Raw genomic sequence first — 17904 nt, forward strand, 5'->3', positions numbered from 1 at the left:
AAACCCAAAAGTGCCATTGTCAAGATGTTGTGTTCTTAAATCGACAAAGTGTATTAATCCCTAATATTACTTTTTTTTTTTTTACAAAGCTAAAAAGGCAGGCGGTGTTTAATTTTTATCATGTTGCCTTCAGGAGCTGCGGAATCATAACAGCTTAAAGAAAAAGATGTTTTCAGCATAATGCAATAAAACAGTAATGTTAGTCTATATTTTTTGGCATATTGTCTATTTTACCAACTCTCAGGCAGGACAGGTTTTAATTGATTTGTAAAGTGTGAATGTCTTCCGTCCATGTTTTAAATATATTTAAATATGGATTTGTGTATATTTTGTTGTATGTTTGTGTTTTTCATTCGTTCACCTTAAGGAAGAAATCCTCAGAGACTTAAATGCTTTCACTTTTATTGTTCAGTATAACATGTCCCCATACATCTAAACATAGGCAGCACTGGGCCAAATTTACCATCTGCATGGCTGCAGGTTATTGCCTTTTGCTTTGAAGGATGAGTCCTTTAACTCACAACAGTCGCTTGGCTTCTATGAGCTAAACCAGGTGAACTCCATTCATTGTTTGGTTTTTGAATAACTACTGTACAAAACAGAGCTAAATCACCACTAAGGCAAAAATGGTTTTGGCAAACACCTCATGAATATGATGATCCTACAGTTTTGTCACTGGGTGCATTTCCCAATGTATGAATTATAGTTTCACCCGATTCCTCCTACACTTTTCATTGGCCACTGTAACCACTAATACAAAAACATAAATATTCTGCAATCCGATTTCCACATACACGATTAGTGGGAATGAAAAGTACTGCATGGACAAAGTGAAATCACAAGCCTTAACTGACTCATTTTTACTACTTTAAATACTGTGATATTCCAATGCAACTAATATAGATAATAGTGATAAATAAGAGCAAATATGACCTCTAAAATTTATCATCTAAATAGTTTCCAAGATTTTACAAAAACTGTGTTTGTCTGGTAAATATTTGTTTTGTCATTTTGATTCAAACTGTGTTGGACCTCAACTGGTTTTTGTGTTAATTTGTGTTTTTGTGTTAGTTAAATATTAAAAGTTTTAATACTTTTTGGGTGAACCACCACATAAAGGTTGACTAACGGTATATACACAGAGGTAGTCACTTACGTTTCTTCAGTTCATGTTTTACTGCTTAAAGTCGTGCATCGCTATAGCACTACTGGCACATATCTGTATGGTTTATATAAATACATTACAAGATATTTTTGTCTGTTATACACATATTAATTGGCGAATTATCATTGCTCTGGGAGAATTCCTCATTCTTCACATTGAATGCAGACTCGTCCTCAGTTCGAATCAGCTCATGCTTTCTTCTGTGGAGCCTCAAGCTTTGAGAGCGGCTGAATCCCCTCCCACAGATGTCGCAGCCGTACGGCCTCTCTCCCGTGTGAAGCCTGTAATGGTTCTTGAGGCTTGACGCTCGTGTGAAACTCTTTTCGCACTCTGGACAGTCAAACTTCTCCCCAAAGTGGATTTTCTCATGTTCCCTCAAGCGGCCGGACTGGTTGAAGCTCCTGTCACACACGGAGCAGTGATAGGGCCTCTCTCCTGTGTGTGTGAGCCGATGTCTGTTCATGGCACCTGAGTGGGCGAAACTCTTCCCGCAGTCCGGGCAAGAGAACGGTTTCTCTCCTGTGTGGACTTTCTGGTGGCCTTTGAGTTGGCCCTTCTGGGTGAACTGCTTCCCGCACAGACTACATTGAAAGGGTTTCTCTCCCGAGTGAATACGCATGTGGACTTGCAGAGCAGACATCTTGCGGCAGTCTCTTCCACAGAGACCACAACAGTAAGAGCTCTTTGTCAGCTTTTTGTTTAACTGAGTCTGAACTGGTGATAACGGTGGACTGTTTTTCCCGCGATCAGGATCATCTACAGTCACTGGAAAGATAAACAGGGAGAGCTGAAATGTGCCATTTTGCTACGAAACATGAAATAATGTTGAAATAACCAAAGTTTGAGGACAAATCATATTACAAGTTTGAAAATACAATTGGATGCTGACTCCTCTGCGTCTTCATGTTAAGTGCCAGTATAATCTTTCACATGGTGAGTAAACTGACAGAATACATATGTTTATCTGTACTCCTGTGAATTCATTTTCTTACAGTTTACAGGTTCGTCCTCCTCCTCCTTCACTGTGATCTTAATTGCTGTGTTGCTCTCCTGCTGCTGCTCCTCAGTTTCTTTTGGCAAGGTACAATCATCGCCCCTAGATGGTTGAGCAGGTGCTAGCTCTATGAAGAAAAACCACCCATCACTGTTAAAATTCAACTCATTCCTGTTTATTTTAATATAAGAAGGCAACTTGGAAGCTTATGTTTGAGTACCACACAAAGGTTCCTCTTCTTCCTCCTCTTTCACTATTACATTCATTTGTGGAGCAGTGGTGGTGCCCTCCTGGTGGTCTTCTGGTCGTCTCTTCTCATGCTGAGTTGCTTTGACACTGTCAAGACCTTCTGAAGAATGGAGCTGTGCTGAACGGGGTAAAGTCTGTCTGTCGGGCATCTATAAAAACAGTTTCATGAGAATAAATGGAGGCAAGAATCTGGTATGAACATATATTTGCAGAAGAAAAAACTCTATAATATAGATAACACACAGATTCCACACATTGACATTACATTGTCTTGTCACTACCTCAGAGCTGATGTTGTTGGTCCGGTCTTGCTGGGATAATTCACCATCTGGAGGTTGAGCCGGTCCTGAGGCTACAGCAGTATCTGATCCATTTTTGTTCTGTGTACACGACCGTTTGTGATTTCTCAGAGTGCCTTCCAGCGAGAAGTGTCTCCCACAGTCTGTGCAGGTGTACGGTTTTTCTCCGGTGTGAATCCGTGTGTGTCTCCGAAGCTCTCTGGGAGCCACAAAAGACTTATCACACTGTGTGCAGCTGTAGGGTTTTTCTCCTGTGTGAGTTCGCATGTGTATTGTCAGAGTCCACTGCTGTGCAAAAGTCTTCCCGCAGTCAGAGCAGTGGTATGGTGTGATGCCGGTATGGAGACGCTCGTGTCTCACCAGCGTACGCGACAGGGCAAAGCGTTTGTCACAGAAAGAGCACTGGTAGGGCCTCTCCCCAGTGTGAGTCCTCTGGTGATCTCTCAGCTCAGCTGCTGAGTTACAGCTCTTATCACAGTCTGAACACGGAAACTTCTTCCTCGTAGAGCCAGCAGCGACCTCAGAGTGCCTCGCCTCCATGTGTGTTTTAACGTGCCAGTGGCGGGAAAAGCTCTTCAGACAGATGGAGCAGTGGTACGGCCTCTCTCCTGTGTGAAGCCTGATATGGCTCTTGAGGCTGGATGCTCGTGTGAAACTCTTTTCGCACTTGGGACAGTCAAACTTCTCCCCAAAGTGGATTTTCTCGTGTTCTTTTAAGCGGCCAGACCGGTTGAAGCTCCTGTCACACACGGAGCAGTGATAGGGCCTCTCTCCTGTGTGTGTGAGCCGATGTCTGTTCATGGCACCTGAGTGGGCGAAACTCTTCCCGCAGTCCGGGCAAGAGAATGGTTTCTCTCCTGTGTGGACTTTCTGGTGGCCTTTGAGTTGGCCCTTCTGGGTGAACTGCTTCCCACACAGCCTACATTGAAAGGGTTTCTCTCCCGAGTGAATACGCATGTGGATTTGCAGAGCAGACATCTTATGGCAGTCTCTTCCACAGAGACCACAACAGTAAGAGCTCTTTGTCAGCTTTTTGTTTAACTGAGTCTGAACTGGTGATAACGGTGGACTGTTTTTCCCGCGATCAGGATCATCTACAGTCACTGGAAAGATAAACAGGGAGAGCTGAAATGTGCCATTTTGCTACGAAACATAAAATAATGTTGAAATAACCAAAGTTTGAGGACAAATCAGATTACAAGTTTGAAAAACCAATTGGATGCTGACTCCTCTGCGTCTTCATGTTAAGTGCCAGTATAATCTTTCACATGGCAAGTAAACTGACAGAATACATATGTTTATCTGTACTCCTGTGAATTCATTTTCTTACAGTTTACAGGTTCGTCCTCCTCCTCCTTCACTGTGATCTTAATTGCTGTGTTGCTCTCCTGCTGCTGCTCCTCAGTTTCTTTTGGCAAGGTACAATCATCGCCCCTAGATGGTTGAGCAGGTGCTAGCTCTATGAAGAAAAACCACCCATCACTGTTAAAATGCAACTCATTCCTGTTTATTTTAATATAAGAAGGCAACTTGGAATCTTATGTTTGAGTACCACACAAAGGTTCCTCTTCTTCCTCCTCTTTCACTATTACATTCATTTGTGGAGCAGTGGTGGTGCCCTCCTGGTGGTCTTCTGGTCGTCTCTTCTCATGCTGAGTTACTTTGACACTGTCAAGACCTTCTGAAGAATGGAGCTGTGCTGAACGGGGTAAAGTCTGTCTGTCGGGCATCTATAAAAATAGTTTCATGAGAATAAATGGAGGCAAGAATCTGGTATGAACATATATTTGCAGAAGAAAAAACTCTATAATATAGATAACACACAGATTCCACACATTGACATTACATTGTCTTGTCACTACCTCAGAGCTGATGTTGTTGGTCCGGTCTTGCTGGGATGATTCACCATCTGGAGGTTGAGCCGGTCCTGAGGCTACAGCAGTATCTGATCCATTTTTGTTCTGTGTACACGACCGTTTGTGATTTCTCAGAGTGCCTGCCAGCGAGAAGTGTCTCCCACAGTCTGTGCAGGTGTACGGTTTTTCTCCGGTGTGAATCCGTGTGTGTCTCCGAAGCTCTCCGGGAGCCACAAAAGACTTATCGCACTGTGTGCAGCTGTAGGGTTTTTCTCCTGTGTGAGTCCGCATGTGTGTTGTCAGAGTCCACTGCTGTGCAAAAGTCTTCCCGCAGTCAGAGCAGTGGTATGGTGTGATGCCGGTATGGAGACGCTCGTGTCTCACCAGCGTACCCGACAGGGCAAAGCGTTTGTCACAGAAAGAGCACTGGTAGGGCCTCTCCCCAGTGTGAGTCCTCTGGTGATCTCTCAGCTCAGCTGCTGAGTTACAGCTCTTATCACAGTCTGAACATGGAAACTTCTTCCTTGTAAAGCCAGCAACAACCTCAGAGTGCATCGCCTCCAAGTGTGTTTTAAGGTGCCAGTGGCGGGAAAAGCTCTTCAGACAGATGGAGCAGTGGTACGGCCTCTCACCGGTGTGAGTCCGCCGGTGTAGCCTGAGCTCCCCCTGACTGGCAAATCGTTTCTCACAGAAAGTGCACGGAAAAGGCTTCTCCCCGGTGTGGACCCTTTCATGGATCATGAGAAGTCCCTTCTCAGGGAATCTCTTCTCACACATGGAGCAGGGGAAAGGTCTCTCTCCTGAGTGAGTGCGTAGGTGGCGCTGGAGTTTAGAGGCATAAGGGAAGTCTTTGCCACAAACAGAGCAGCTGTGAAGAGACAGTGGCTTTTCATTCTCCATCTGATCAAATTTCTTTGAGGAAGATTCTGCAATTCTGATACCAGGGATGGCACTCTCCCCTGTGTGAGCACAAAGACAAGGCAAAACCATTTAAGGTGGACTGACATGTCAATAACACTCTTTTGGGATTATGAATTGGTGTTGAGAGAAAAAACAGGAACATTGCTTTTCTGTTCCGAATAATTTATTAAATATATTGTGAGACACGTTGCATTCAGGTACTTAAAGACAGTCTAATCTAACATGAGTCAGAGGGTGCTGGATGTTTACACTATAATTATGTATGATGAATGGCACACCAAGCATTAGCTTGTCTTGTAAAGCATTTGCAAGACGGTTGCCTTTGATCTGCCTTCAAATACCGTGAAAAACAGCTCCTGAGAATATCCAGGGGTGGCTGTCAAATGGCTGTTTGTTTAACAACTGCACCCTTTAAACGCATGTAAATGTTCATCCATTACAACTAAGTGACAAGTGAAATTTATGATGAGCCCACAAGTATTTACAACCAAGTTCACTTGCTGTCAGCTTAAAACTTCTTTGAATAAACTGAATTCATTACCTAGCTGTTAAAGGTGAGTACTCACTGAGATCAGAGAAATCCACTTCCTCCCCATCAGAGTTGATCAGACCTCCTATTTCTTGCTGATCCTCTTCTATGAGAAGCACAGCTGGTCCAAAGTCTTCTGGGTTTTCGGAGCCCATCTCTCAAATATCCAACCTTAAAGAGGTGAACAATCAGGCGTCAGTCAACGGGCATTCAATACGGAAATTAGTTACTGAAGTTACTGAATCTACACACAAAAACATGGCCAAGAGTTTCACAGCTTTCGCAAGGTTAAGGCTGATCAATTCAGTTTCATTCTATTCTTTTCCTTTCAGTGAAAACATTTTTAAAAGGTCCCATTATAATCATGACTCATGTCACAAAGGCAATCACTGTCAGACCCGAGGTGCTGTAAAAAAAATTATTAACACTATGTGTGTGTTAGTTTGCTAGTAGTACAATATTAAATTAATTCAACTGTTACAGGAACATATACATTCATTTTAACAAATGTTGTTTCAAAGTATTAAATTGAAGTTCAAATCGCATCAGAGCTCATTTTAAACATTAACCGGCTGATGTATATGAATTGTATTACTGTTTCAGATATTTTACAACTCAAGTAAACCTCACAACAGATTTCATTACTATTTCTTAACTCAGGTGTACTTTAGTCTTTATTTATTTAGTCAGTTTATTGATTAGACATTTGACTGACATTTTATCTGCAACAACAAAAAAAAAAAATCTATGAACCACTGCTCGGATGTGTTAACTTGTTTTCTCTTTCTTATATCTAGTTGTAAATATTCAAGGGGATGACTTCAAAAAGAAAGTAATCTGAATCCATTATCCTGAACTTTGGGAAATTATACTATCATTGTAACAATTCATCAACTACAGATGAGTGGTAATTGTTTTTCCACCCTCCGTGTGCTTTATCTCACAGTTATGGCACAAGAAGAAAAAAATCTAAGGATTTATTCAGTGGCTGTTTTTTGTGATTATCACTTATTTCTCTATCACATTTTCAGCCACTAGCTGTGGACTTCTATGAGGAGAGTGGGTTTGTAATCTCCTGCTCCTCTGTGTGTGTGTGTGTGTGTGGAAGGAGCCACATAAACAGTCCCTCCACCCTGGAAGACATCCATTGTCCTGCTCAAGGACACTTCAGCAGGGCGGATGCTTTGTTGTGACGGGGGCTTGAACCTGGCTGGGCCTCTGCAGCTGAAGGATGATCTGTCTTAAACAAAAGCCACACACATAAACAACCAGCCACTCGGGGGTTGCTTTGTGAAATAAGGCTGCAGTGCACGCCGTCAAAAATCATTTCCTGAGCTTTTCAAGTGTCTTAAACGTGATGCTGTTGGACCATCAGCTAGCTCGGTAGCATCAGCTCAGAGGGACTGGGATGCTCTCCGTGCAACTTCCAAGCGTCATTATTTGTGATTTGAAAGTGGCAGCAGCCTCGCCAGCTAACCTCCCGGTCCCCGCTGCGTGCTAATAAAAGTCCTGACATCCTGCTGAGATGGATGAGACTCAGACCTGCAGAGATTAGCCAGCTAGCTTCGGACACGGCTAACTCCGGATATCTTAGCAATTAGCAGACGATTAGCCTCCCTAAGCTACTGCAGCAAAAACACCGACACGTCCAACACCGAGCCCAAACGCCAACACCACACTTTCTTTCCCTTCTTCTCTCTCTCTTTTTTCCTCTGTTTACATTTTTCCCCCGTGTAACACTCGCTAACTTCGCTAGCTAACAACAGACAATAGACATTTTTTTGACCAACCTCAGCGCAGATCTTTCCCTTCAGGTTTATAAGAAGTCGCTCGATAGAAGTTTATTAAAACGACTTGACAATGTTGCTATTTCTCCCTCATTGTCACGCCCGAAATTGCATCAAATGAACACGTGATTTGTTTAAAAAGAGCGTTTGGATCTGATGATAACCTTTTTTTTTTTTTAGCTTTAGCTGCTAGCATCTCCCTGTAACGTCGGAGCTTCCGGTTGGCTTTTCATTCACAATAAAAGCCCCGCCGATATAAAGTCCTACACTGGTTTTATTTTCTAAATAATAAATAAATAATAAATAAAAATAAAATGGATGGATCAGCAAAATTACCTGTTGTTTTTACTTCTCAGTTATACAGCCTGTCTGTGAATTTACTCCTTTGCAGCTGGATTCTTGGGTGAGTAAAAATGCCAATAATAAAGTGTGCAAATATTCAATTATGAATATGAGCATACATTTAAAAATATCAGCAAAATATATAATAATCTTCATCATCATTTATACAATTTATTACCAAAAATGTACAATAGCATCAAATAGAAATACTTGAACTTGAATAGCTTTAGTACATGACTTGACGTGGAAATAGACCAGTAAACTGTGGTGATGACTTTCATTTATTTATCAATATTTCAGAAAGAGCTGCTGTTTTGGTCTCCCGGGAGGTTTTGGTTGCCAATGTTGGCTTCCTGTCGTGAATCCTCAGATAAGATAACCTTGATAGTAATAAAAACACATTTCTCAGAAGCATACATTTGTTTTTGAATATCTTGGTACAACGCCTCAGGCTTTCTTTGGACTCTCTCTGCGATTGTACAGCTGTTGTTTGCGAGGGAAATTAAAATCCGCACTCCCCACACACTTGAACTGTAACAGGACGTTCTTTGGCACGACTCATCCCTTGAACTAATGTCCAGTCGTGTAACTCTCCTGTGAGGAAAGCGAGCACATCTGTCGACACTCATTGTTTGACTGGTTCTGCATTGTTGAAACGTTGTCCCTCCGCAAAACAGAGCAGAATAAAAGGCATAGAAGCAAAGAAACAAGGTTAACATGGTAGTGACCTCCTACAAGAATTCACCAGCAGGGCCAACGGCAGCTCTTACAGTGGCCGGGCCTTCAGGGCACAGTATAAGGAATAACTCATAAATATGAGTGAAAGATAGAATAGAATGAGTGGAGTGAAAACTGTAGTGGGGAGACAATAATGGATCAATGTAACTTAGCAGCTCTATCTATATTTTTCATTTCATCTGAGAGCAAATAGTGAAGCATGAGTATTAAAAAGAAAAAGCTGTTGCTTCGCTGTTCCTGAGCTCCGTGAACTTTCATGTGAGTTTTCAGGTTTCCACACATGAAGCACTTACATGGTCTTTTTTCCGCCGTCTCGCCTCCGACACAGCTCCCGCTCCGTCACCGGAGCCGCTCCGGCCTGCAGACGTGCACGCGGCGTGCACGCATGAACCCTCGGTGCTGATTGGCTCCTAACTCGTGACGTATAACCAAGGTAACGCCCCACTCAGTACAACCACGTGGAGTTTTCATCGGCTCAAACAAACACGTGAAACAAACGACAAAAAGGTGAAACACAACTTCAGCACCCCGGATAGCACCGAGATGCGCTATCCGCGGTGCTGAAGTTAATAACGACAACGCCGGGAGAAATCCCGCCAACATGCTCAAATAATCCTTACTGGTCCCCTCTGCTTGACCTTTCATTAATTCATTCATCCATTCTCTGTGTGTGTGTGAGAGAGAGCTCACTTGTGTCACCAACGATGCTGATGTGATTCACAACACATTCACAAACAGGCTTGACTGGAGAACATCACTCCCGTTCATATTTTAGTTTGTTTAGTTTGTGAAGACCTTTGAATTGTATCCCTTTTTTGGATATCAGCCTCTCGCTCAGTCAGCCACCGCCTTGGTCCAGACCAAAATATCTCAACACTTGTGTGACGGATTACAGTTCTTATTTTGAATAAAGGTTAGTTGATTAAATTCAAAAGTGCCGTTGACTTGACTTTTTCTTGGCAGCTGCAATGAGTCTATGATTATAGTAATTCATGACACAAGGAGAAGTTATTTCAAATGTAGACAAGAAAACACAGACGTTTCTGAAAAAATTCTGTATTCATGGATTTTTAAAATAACAAGGATATTGTGCATAATTTTTCAACATTAAGTATTTGTATTTGGCATGCAGTATACAAAGGCACTCAAATTGTACAGATGGGCTACTAGAGTAAACATAAAAACATGATTACAAAACATGAATATAGGAAAGACAGTAACACAGTAAGCCGCCAAATTATTCTCGGCAATCCACGCCAAATCTGTAGCATATATTTTCAGACACAGAAACTGTCTATTCTGTAGGTGGGAGGAATGCAAGAAAAGGGAAGAACTGCATTTTACTGCAATAACAACAAAACAATGCATCTTTAGAGCAACTGCTAGATATCCAGTCTGGCCTGTTGCTTTGGCCGACCGAGCTGTCTGGTTGGCCCGATGCGTCTTCCAGCATGTGTGCGCTGATGCTGCCGCAGACCCTGGCGGTAGATGAAGCTCTTGCCGCATTCGCCACACTCATAAGGTCTTTCTCCAGTGTGAAGCCTGTGGTGTACCTTCAGTTCCTCGGCTCTAGAGTAGCCTTTCCCACAGATGCTACAAATGAACGGTCTGTCTTTAATGTGGGTCTGGTAATGTGCTGTCAGGTACGAGTTAATCCGAAACGTCTTCCCGCAGATGGAACATGCGAACGGCCTTTCCTCAGAGTGCTGCATCTCGTGCAGCTTAAGTGATGAAGCCGTGTGGAAACCTCTGCCGCACTGGGAGCAGAGGAACGGTCTCTCCCCAGTGTGGATGCGTTGGTGGACTTGTATGTAGCTCTCATTGATGAACCTCTTGCCACAGTCGGGACACGAGTAGGGCTTCTCCTTGACGTGGGTTTTCATGTGTTCTTCCAGCTTCTCTTTTTCACTAAACTGAGTGCCACATCGGCGGCAGAAGAGAAGCTGTGACGTGCTGTGCTCAACTGTGTCCGATTCCGCAGTTGTCGGTGAGTGTTTAGTAATGTGGTGTGCTTGTAAAGCAGACTGACTCTCACATTCTTTCCCACATTCCAGGCAACGGAGGGACGATCTGATTCTGGATTCCCCCGGCAGAGACTTTAAGTATTCTGAGAGCTCTGATGCTATGGGATTCACATCATCGTCAAAGTCAGCCTTACGACCTTCACAAAGATAAAGCAGAGACAAACCATGTTTCAATCTTGGTCCTCCTCAGGATTAACAACATTTACATGATTCAGGAATTCAAGTTTACTGTACTGTTGTAGTTCTACTTTTGGATCTCTACTTTCAAATGAGGTCACTTAAAACAAAATCTTTTGTAATGTTATCTGTCAGGTAAATAACAGCCGTAATTTAACAGACACAAATTAAAGGTGAGACAAAGTCTGGTTTGAGCAAGAGAGATCAGGTCATCCTGTCAGGTGGTCAATAAAAAAACCTAGTCCTGAATGCTGTTGATGCCTTTCCTTTATTATTATCCAGTTTTCCTGGAAGAGCTCTCACCTAAATGAACTTTGTAGTGTGTTTTGAGGTTTCCTTTCTGGTTAAAACCACGACCACATATGGAGCAGCAGTAAGGTTTCTCTCCTGTGTGGATCAGCTCGTGCCTCTCTAGTTTATAGGCGTGAGGGAACTCTTTGCCACATACTGAGCAGTGGTACTCTATCTTCTCTTTGGGCTTCTTCAGGAGCTCAGGAGGAATCTCTACAGGTACACGAACCATCTTTCTGCCTGGGCGCTTCTTCCCTGCGTGGTGGTAAAAAGAACAAGCTTTTAGATTTATTTGTGGTAAATTTCTACAAGGGAGGACAGTAATAGAAGGTTCAGAGTCTATGTATTTTTATACAACCACATAAGTGAGCTTAAAGTATCCAGTTTACAGGGAAGCAGTCCCAAGTCTCAGCACAGGACACAGTACTGGTTCCACATTCATGCGGACATTTCAGTTGCTCCTACCAGATGAAACACCCGTGTTTTCTCCTTCAGCATATGCTTTGACCTCCTTCCTTCTTCTGTAAGATCGCTTTGCTGTTAGAGATTTAAAAAAACCCAATTTATATTACATAAAACTTACAGTAAACCATTCTATGAATGTGTGTGTTGAGAATTTACTGGATTAAACATTGTTAAAAGGAAGGCGAGATTCAGAGTGAACTAAATTAAAACCCAACTCCCTCATGAAATGAATGTTTTCTTGGCTTACTGGCAACACGGCGGACAGTTTTTGTGTTTAATTCTTCTGATTCCACTACAGCAGGGAAATGAATCTTTCTTCGGGTGCGCCGTGATACTGTAAGAAAAACAACAAAAAATAAGCATATAACACACAATTACATGCAGAGTTAAAATTTCAGTTTTCAAACTCACTTCCAGGCTCTGCCTCGACGTCTTCACCAGACAGCTGTGGAGTTTCTGAAATCTTCTTTCTGCACCTTCTCTTTACTTTACGGCACAAATGGAACAGTAGTAGAAAATATTTTTAATATGGAAAGCAGCAGAGTTACACCACCACTGTATTCCCTACATCCCACTTTAATAAATGTGTTAGTTTTCCCACTCACCAGGATTTACAGGAACTTCTTTCTCTGCATCTGAGGTGTCTAATGATGTGATTTCTTCAACCTTGTTCTTTCTTCTGCGTCTCTTTCCTGCTGACATGCAAAAAGAAAACATCAGAACTGCGACACAACTATTATTCACAAGTTAAAAGCATTTCCTTTTTGCTTTTGATTCCCGTTTACCACGGTACAAAGGCGAAACAGCTGTCATCTTTCCTACTCTCTCTCTTTCCTCCCCTTCTTCCCTTTCTTCATCCTCTCCCACAGAGACAACTTCCATGATGAGGGTTGGACTACTGTTGTCTCTCTGGTTTTGGCCTTGCAGCTGAGACTCGGACAGGCTGATGCCCTGTGATCATGATATGATTAAAAAAAACATCAGAAATATACCCCTGAATGCCATCCCTGAATATCAAAGGCTCACTCTGCAAACAGACTAGATAACAGAGATTCAAGATTTTATACCTTGCAATGCGATTGAAGATACTTTTTGACTAAGAAGTATATTAGATGTTGGACTTATTTGATAAATCTACCATCCAAAAGAAGTTACACTGTTCCATATTTATGCTGCTCTACATTATACCTAAACAAAGCACTTATTTTACATGCAAGCATGCAGGCAGGAATATAATTCAGGAAGGTTCTGATGAGGATGATGACAACAATTCACTTATGTGTAAGTGAATCAAAAATTTGATGTCATTTAAATCTCTCTTTGTTTTCCAGTATTTTAACATCTGGTCATTTCTAGCTGTCCTTTTTGTCAAAATGGAACAGCTGTATTTTTGAGCTTTGCAAAGTGACTCAGCTCTCTTGTCACACTGGCAGCTGTTGTATTTTATTATGTCAAATATTTAATTGACTTGTTTTGTCTATGCTGTGTAGGAAATCAAATGTGTCAAGAGGCATAATAAGACAACCCTTATGAATCCGATTGTATTGTGTAAATGAACAATTCATATTTTAAACAAATTACCTTGGTAGGTTGAGGACTTCCGGTGCAATCAGAGCCTCGGTCTGGACTGGCTCCTGTAAAAAAATCACCATAATGTGCTCAGGTTCAAATCAAGCCTGGCGGTCTGTATTCTATATGCGGAATCGAGTCAAAGGAATGATCAACTAAATGCATAGTTTAACATTGCCAGTCACAACCATAGCATAATGATGGCAGAAAACAAAAGAACACACTCATCCTTTTGTGTATTTGGGTAACAGCTTTCAGAATGCACCTTTTATCAGCTTTCAAACAATTTTATTTTATTAAAATAATCCTTATCAAATGAATTACATGGGAATTTCATGGGAACCTGAAGGAGGATCACTCGCTTGAGTGACTAAATGTGAAACACTAGTAGAAGTCTTGGCTATTCAGGAAAAATGCTGTTCCTAATAACTTACTGGCATCCCACTCAACCACTTCTCCATCAGAGTTGATTAAACCTCCAATTTCTTCATCTTGTTCATCCTCTTCCTCTTCCTCCCGAGCCCGCAATCTAACAGTCAAATGGAGTGTTTGGTCCTCTAAGTTTGCAGGTGCCATGTTGAGATTGTGCAGCACCGGAGGTTTACGTTCAGGAGAAGTCTGAACAAGAGAAAACAGGGTGAACAGGTTTTATTTTTTAATGTCCTCATCTTTTGAGCAGCGTCACACCCAGAGAGCGTGAAGAAGTGACAGCGGATATTTCTCCAATCTGGTTGGAATGAAAAGTAAAAAGGAGAACCTCAATGACATCAAATAAATGACACATCTGAAGGTTATCTGCCCACCTTGTTAAACCCAACTGAAAATAGAAGTTCAATAAAATCTATAACTGTTTCAAGTGAGATTCATCAAACTCTGTTGATTACAGGGTACATGTTTGTGATATCAGGTAATTAGCATAATCAGCAGCGTATAATTCTCCATGTAATCAAGTTTTAATAATGTAAGTTTCCACTGGGGGAACAGTTTGCTCAGAAAAATAATAGCTTCAGAATTAAGTCAGATGCTGATATGAGAGTGAGGGTGGATGAAACATCACTGAGATATCAGAGGAGAGGATAATATCTACAGGAGCCGACAGTATTATTTCTGCAAAAGGTATTTCTACATACTGTTTGGTAAGGTGCTGATCTTTTGGTCTCACGTAGTTCTTCCGTTGGTAAAGATGTGCTTTGTTTTACATGAGGGCTTTGGTCTGGATCGTAACATCCTTCCTCAGCATGTGTCTGATGGGAATTTATGTTCTTTTTGTGACAAGGAGTTGTCTCACATACTGTGCAGGAGAAAGATTTCTCTCCCGTGTGATTGCACTGATCCACAGTCTCATTTTTCTGCTTCTTCCCAGGAACACGGGAAATTTTAGGTTTCTCATCACAGTCCATCAGCACATGTCTCTGCTGCCCTTCTCTGGCAGAGGAGCCTTGGTTACCGGACTCCTCCGAACATTTGTCCACCAAATAAACTCTTTGCCTCGTCTCTTCATGTGAAAAGGAGCCTTCTTTCCCACATACTTCCAGGTGGGGCTGACAAGTGTGTGCAGAAGTATTGTGTGGTTCTCCCTCTGTGCTGAGGATCTCATCCGTATCTATCAAGACAAAGTAACAATGTGACAAATCATAATGGAGCAGCTTTGAGTAAGTCAGTTACTGAGGTGATGCTGATATTCAAAGATTTTTCCACTCACGATTTTCACTCACAGTCCAGCCATCCTCTTCCTCTTTGATGATTACTCGAATCTCTGATGTCTCGCAATTATATTCAGGACTTGCTTGTGCTTGTTTTTGATCGTGGTGCGACAAACTCTGTTCACCATAATTTTCATTTAAAGACAACGGATCTTGGGGTTCAGGATCCTATTAAGACAGAAAAACAGACAGTCATGCTTACTAATCAGTAAATAGGGCAGCAGCAATGAAGGCAATGAATTTAGTTTGGCAGAAATAATTCCTAAAACATGTTCTGCAAATGAATATGGTCTAATGTACACCTGGTACACAGGTTAACAGAACAACATCATAATGTAAAGATTGTCCATCATGCTGTCAGCACCATGTTTCTGAAAAAAAAAGAAAGAAAGAAAGCAAAAGGTCTTATAAGGTCATTGAGCTCTATAAAGAGAAAAACTTTTTATAGTAGAGCAAAATAAAAGAAATAAAAGCCAGATGGCATTATATGTGTTTTGTTTTTTGTTTTATGGGGTATAAATATATTTGGACCAATATTCACTAATTCCAACTACTGTATACATTTGTATAAAATAAAATTATAATATGGTTTATTGTATAACTGTAATATTGCAATTAATTTGGACTGGACTGTATCAAAATCACCCAAGTCTACATGTGATATCTATGAAATATTTGACATACAGGTCTAAGTTTATGATCAAAGTGCTACACAATATTTGGTCTCTGTTCTTATAATAAATTGGGATCATTGTTTTGAGGAGTCTGCTGGAATAAAACAAAGCAACTGTACAATGTACCAATAAATAAATGATTTTCTATGGAGTCCCAATGAACGTACAGTTACTGTGTTAGTGATTGCATACTGCATTATCTACTTAAATAACCATTGTCTCCTCTTGAAAACCCATTGACTTAAGTAACCTACTGAATAAATAATAGCAAATTCATGGATGATGACAATATTTTTTTTTTCTTACAGCACATTGCTCTACACAGTTCTACCTTTGGAATATATATGGTATACAACATATTACATGAGTAGTTTCTTCTATTTCACTTTAAGCTACGTTCTATCTGCAATACAAATTCAATCTAATTCCTTTATCATGGTTGACAGGTCAAAGAATGACAGAAAGCCAGTGGGGGCAATAAGGCCTACAATTATTTATTTGCATTTTTCATATTCATGTCTTGGTTGTCACATAATCGATATTACAAGGATCAACACAATATGTATGTATAAGTAATCAAGCTTTACATAATCTGAACTAAGACAGCAGTAAAACTGAATGGATAGACAAAACAAATAAAGAAGAAACAAGCAATAATTACTGAATTTGAGCCCTATTGGACAGTGTTACTGAGGCACTACCTTTGTACAGTGTATATTCAATATGAACGCAATTCATTAGGCATGACAAAAACAAGCCAAAAATATAAAGAATGATTTATTGCAGCTTCTGTGCTAAACAGCATTAAAGTAAATAATGAAAACAATTATAATTTTTTAAATAAAAAATAAATAAAAAAGTGTATTAAAACTGTAATCTTTTGTTATTATGAAATGTCTATTATTGAGGAGTCTCGTCTACCGATATATAAGACTTTTTACGTATAAATTCAACAAATGAATGAATCAAACTGTTTCACAAATTTATATATTAAAAAAAGTTGACAGGTTTTATGCGGCCTGAACATGAATGAGCTTCTTATTAACTATTTTATTACGCTTTTTCCTCGACACCATGATCCGGCATTGCGTCTGATACTTTCCACAAAACTTCACAGTTTGAACAAAAACCATCGCGTCCTCTTCGGTCGAGAGGGCAAAAATAAATGAATAAATAAATGGAGTTGCGTGTGTCCCTGAACGCACCGCCGGTTAGTTCATAACAAACGCCAGCAGCTAACCAGCTAGCTGCTAATGTGGAAGCTAAAGGGGTTTAATTCATGTTTGTACCGATGTCATGAGCGGGCAAATGAACCGTATGAAACTAGCTGCCATAGTCAAGCTACACCGCCCCCCACCACAACAAACAAACAAATAAATAAATAAATAAATAAATAAAAATCCCAGCCAGCGAGCCAGATGTGGAGTCACAGCCCGAGAAGCAGCAACGTTACCTCGAACATAGCTCGACTCGGCCGGCCGGTCTGATGGTCTGATGGAGGGCATAAGAAAAACCCGGATGGAGAGCAGGATGGAGCTGGGTGGCTGTGTCTGCTGTGGATGGAGCAGCTGTCATGAACTACACCTACTGCCACCGCTGGCACTACTACTACTGCTACTACTACTGCTGCTGCTGCTGCTGCTGCTGCTGTCTCTGTTAGCTAAACTATGTTGCGCCACCAATTCCTCTTCTTCTTCTTCTTCTGTTTTGTTTTCTGTTTTTTTTTTTTCCTCTTCGTTTTCCAGAGTCGCTGTGGCGGGTCACCAGTTGGAAGGAGCCCACCGCCCCCTGCTGGGAAGACCTGGAACTACCACAGCAGGACACAGACAGACAGGCAGACAGACAGACAGACAGACAGACAGACAGACAGACAGACAGAAAGGCAGACAGAAAGGCAGAAAGACAGATAGATAGACAGATAGATAGACAGACAGACAGACAGATAGATAGGTAGGTAGATAGATAAATAGATAGATAGATAGACAGATAGATTGATAGATATATAGATAGATACACAGACAGACAGATAGATAGATAGATGGATAGATAGACAAACAGGCAAATTGACAGACAGATAGACAATCAGACACAGATTTTTGGTGCAGCAGCAAGTTTTCTGAA

General features: G+C 41.2%; 1 protein-coding gene across 1 annotated transcript; it reads right to left on the reverse strand.

Moving 5' to 3' along the window:
• Positions 1-411: 411 nt before the first annotated feature.
• LOC115049075 (zinc finger protein 91-like) lies at positions 412-17366 on the reverse strand. The gene is made up of 19 exons (XM_029511039.1): positions 17237-17366; positions 15109-15277; positions 14537-15009; positions 13841-14024; positions 13419-13471; positions 12623-12788; positions 12443-12529; positions 12249-12323; positions 12085-12171; positions 11838-11909; positions 11385-11627; positions 10358-11041; positions 4570-5042; positions 4260-4437; positions 4038-4166; positions 2690-3810; positions 2380-2557; positions 2158-2286; positions 412-1930 (listed from the first exon to the last, which is right to left on the reverse strand). The coding sequence occupies exons 1-19, from the start codon at positions 17243-17245 to the stop codon at positions 1242-1244; spliced, it is 5199 nt and encodes a 1732-aa protein (XP_029366899.1). The 5' UTR covers positions 17246-17366; the 3' UTR covers positions 412-1241.
• Between the last annotated feature and the right edge of the window lie 538 nt (positions 17367-17904).

This window comes from Echeneis naucrates, chromosome 1, assembly GCF_900963305.1.
Source record: "Echeneis naucrates chromosome 1, fEcheNa1.1, whole genome shotgun sequence".
Classification (NCBI taxonomy): Eukaryota; Metazoa; Chordata; class Actinopteri; order Carangiformes; family Echeneidae; genus Echeneis; species Echeneis naucrates.

Bases quoted from the DNA above. Each gene is read 5' to 3' on its own strand.
- LOC115049075 (XM_029511039.1), bottom strand. The intron at 14,025-14,536 runs GTATGTAGAAAT...TCTCTTGTTCAG, and splicing joins GATCAGCACCTTACCAAACA to ACTTCTCCTGAACGTAAACC. The intron at 11,628-11,837 runs GTAGGAGCAACT...ACCACCACGCAG, and splicing joins AAACACGGGTGTTTCATCTG to GGAAGAAGCGCCCAGGCAGA.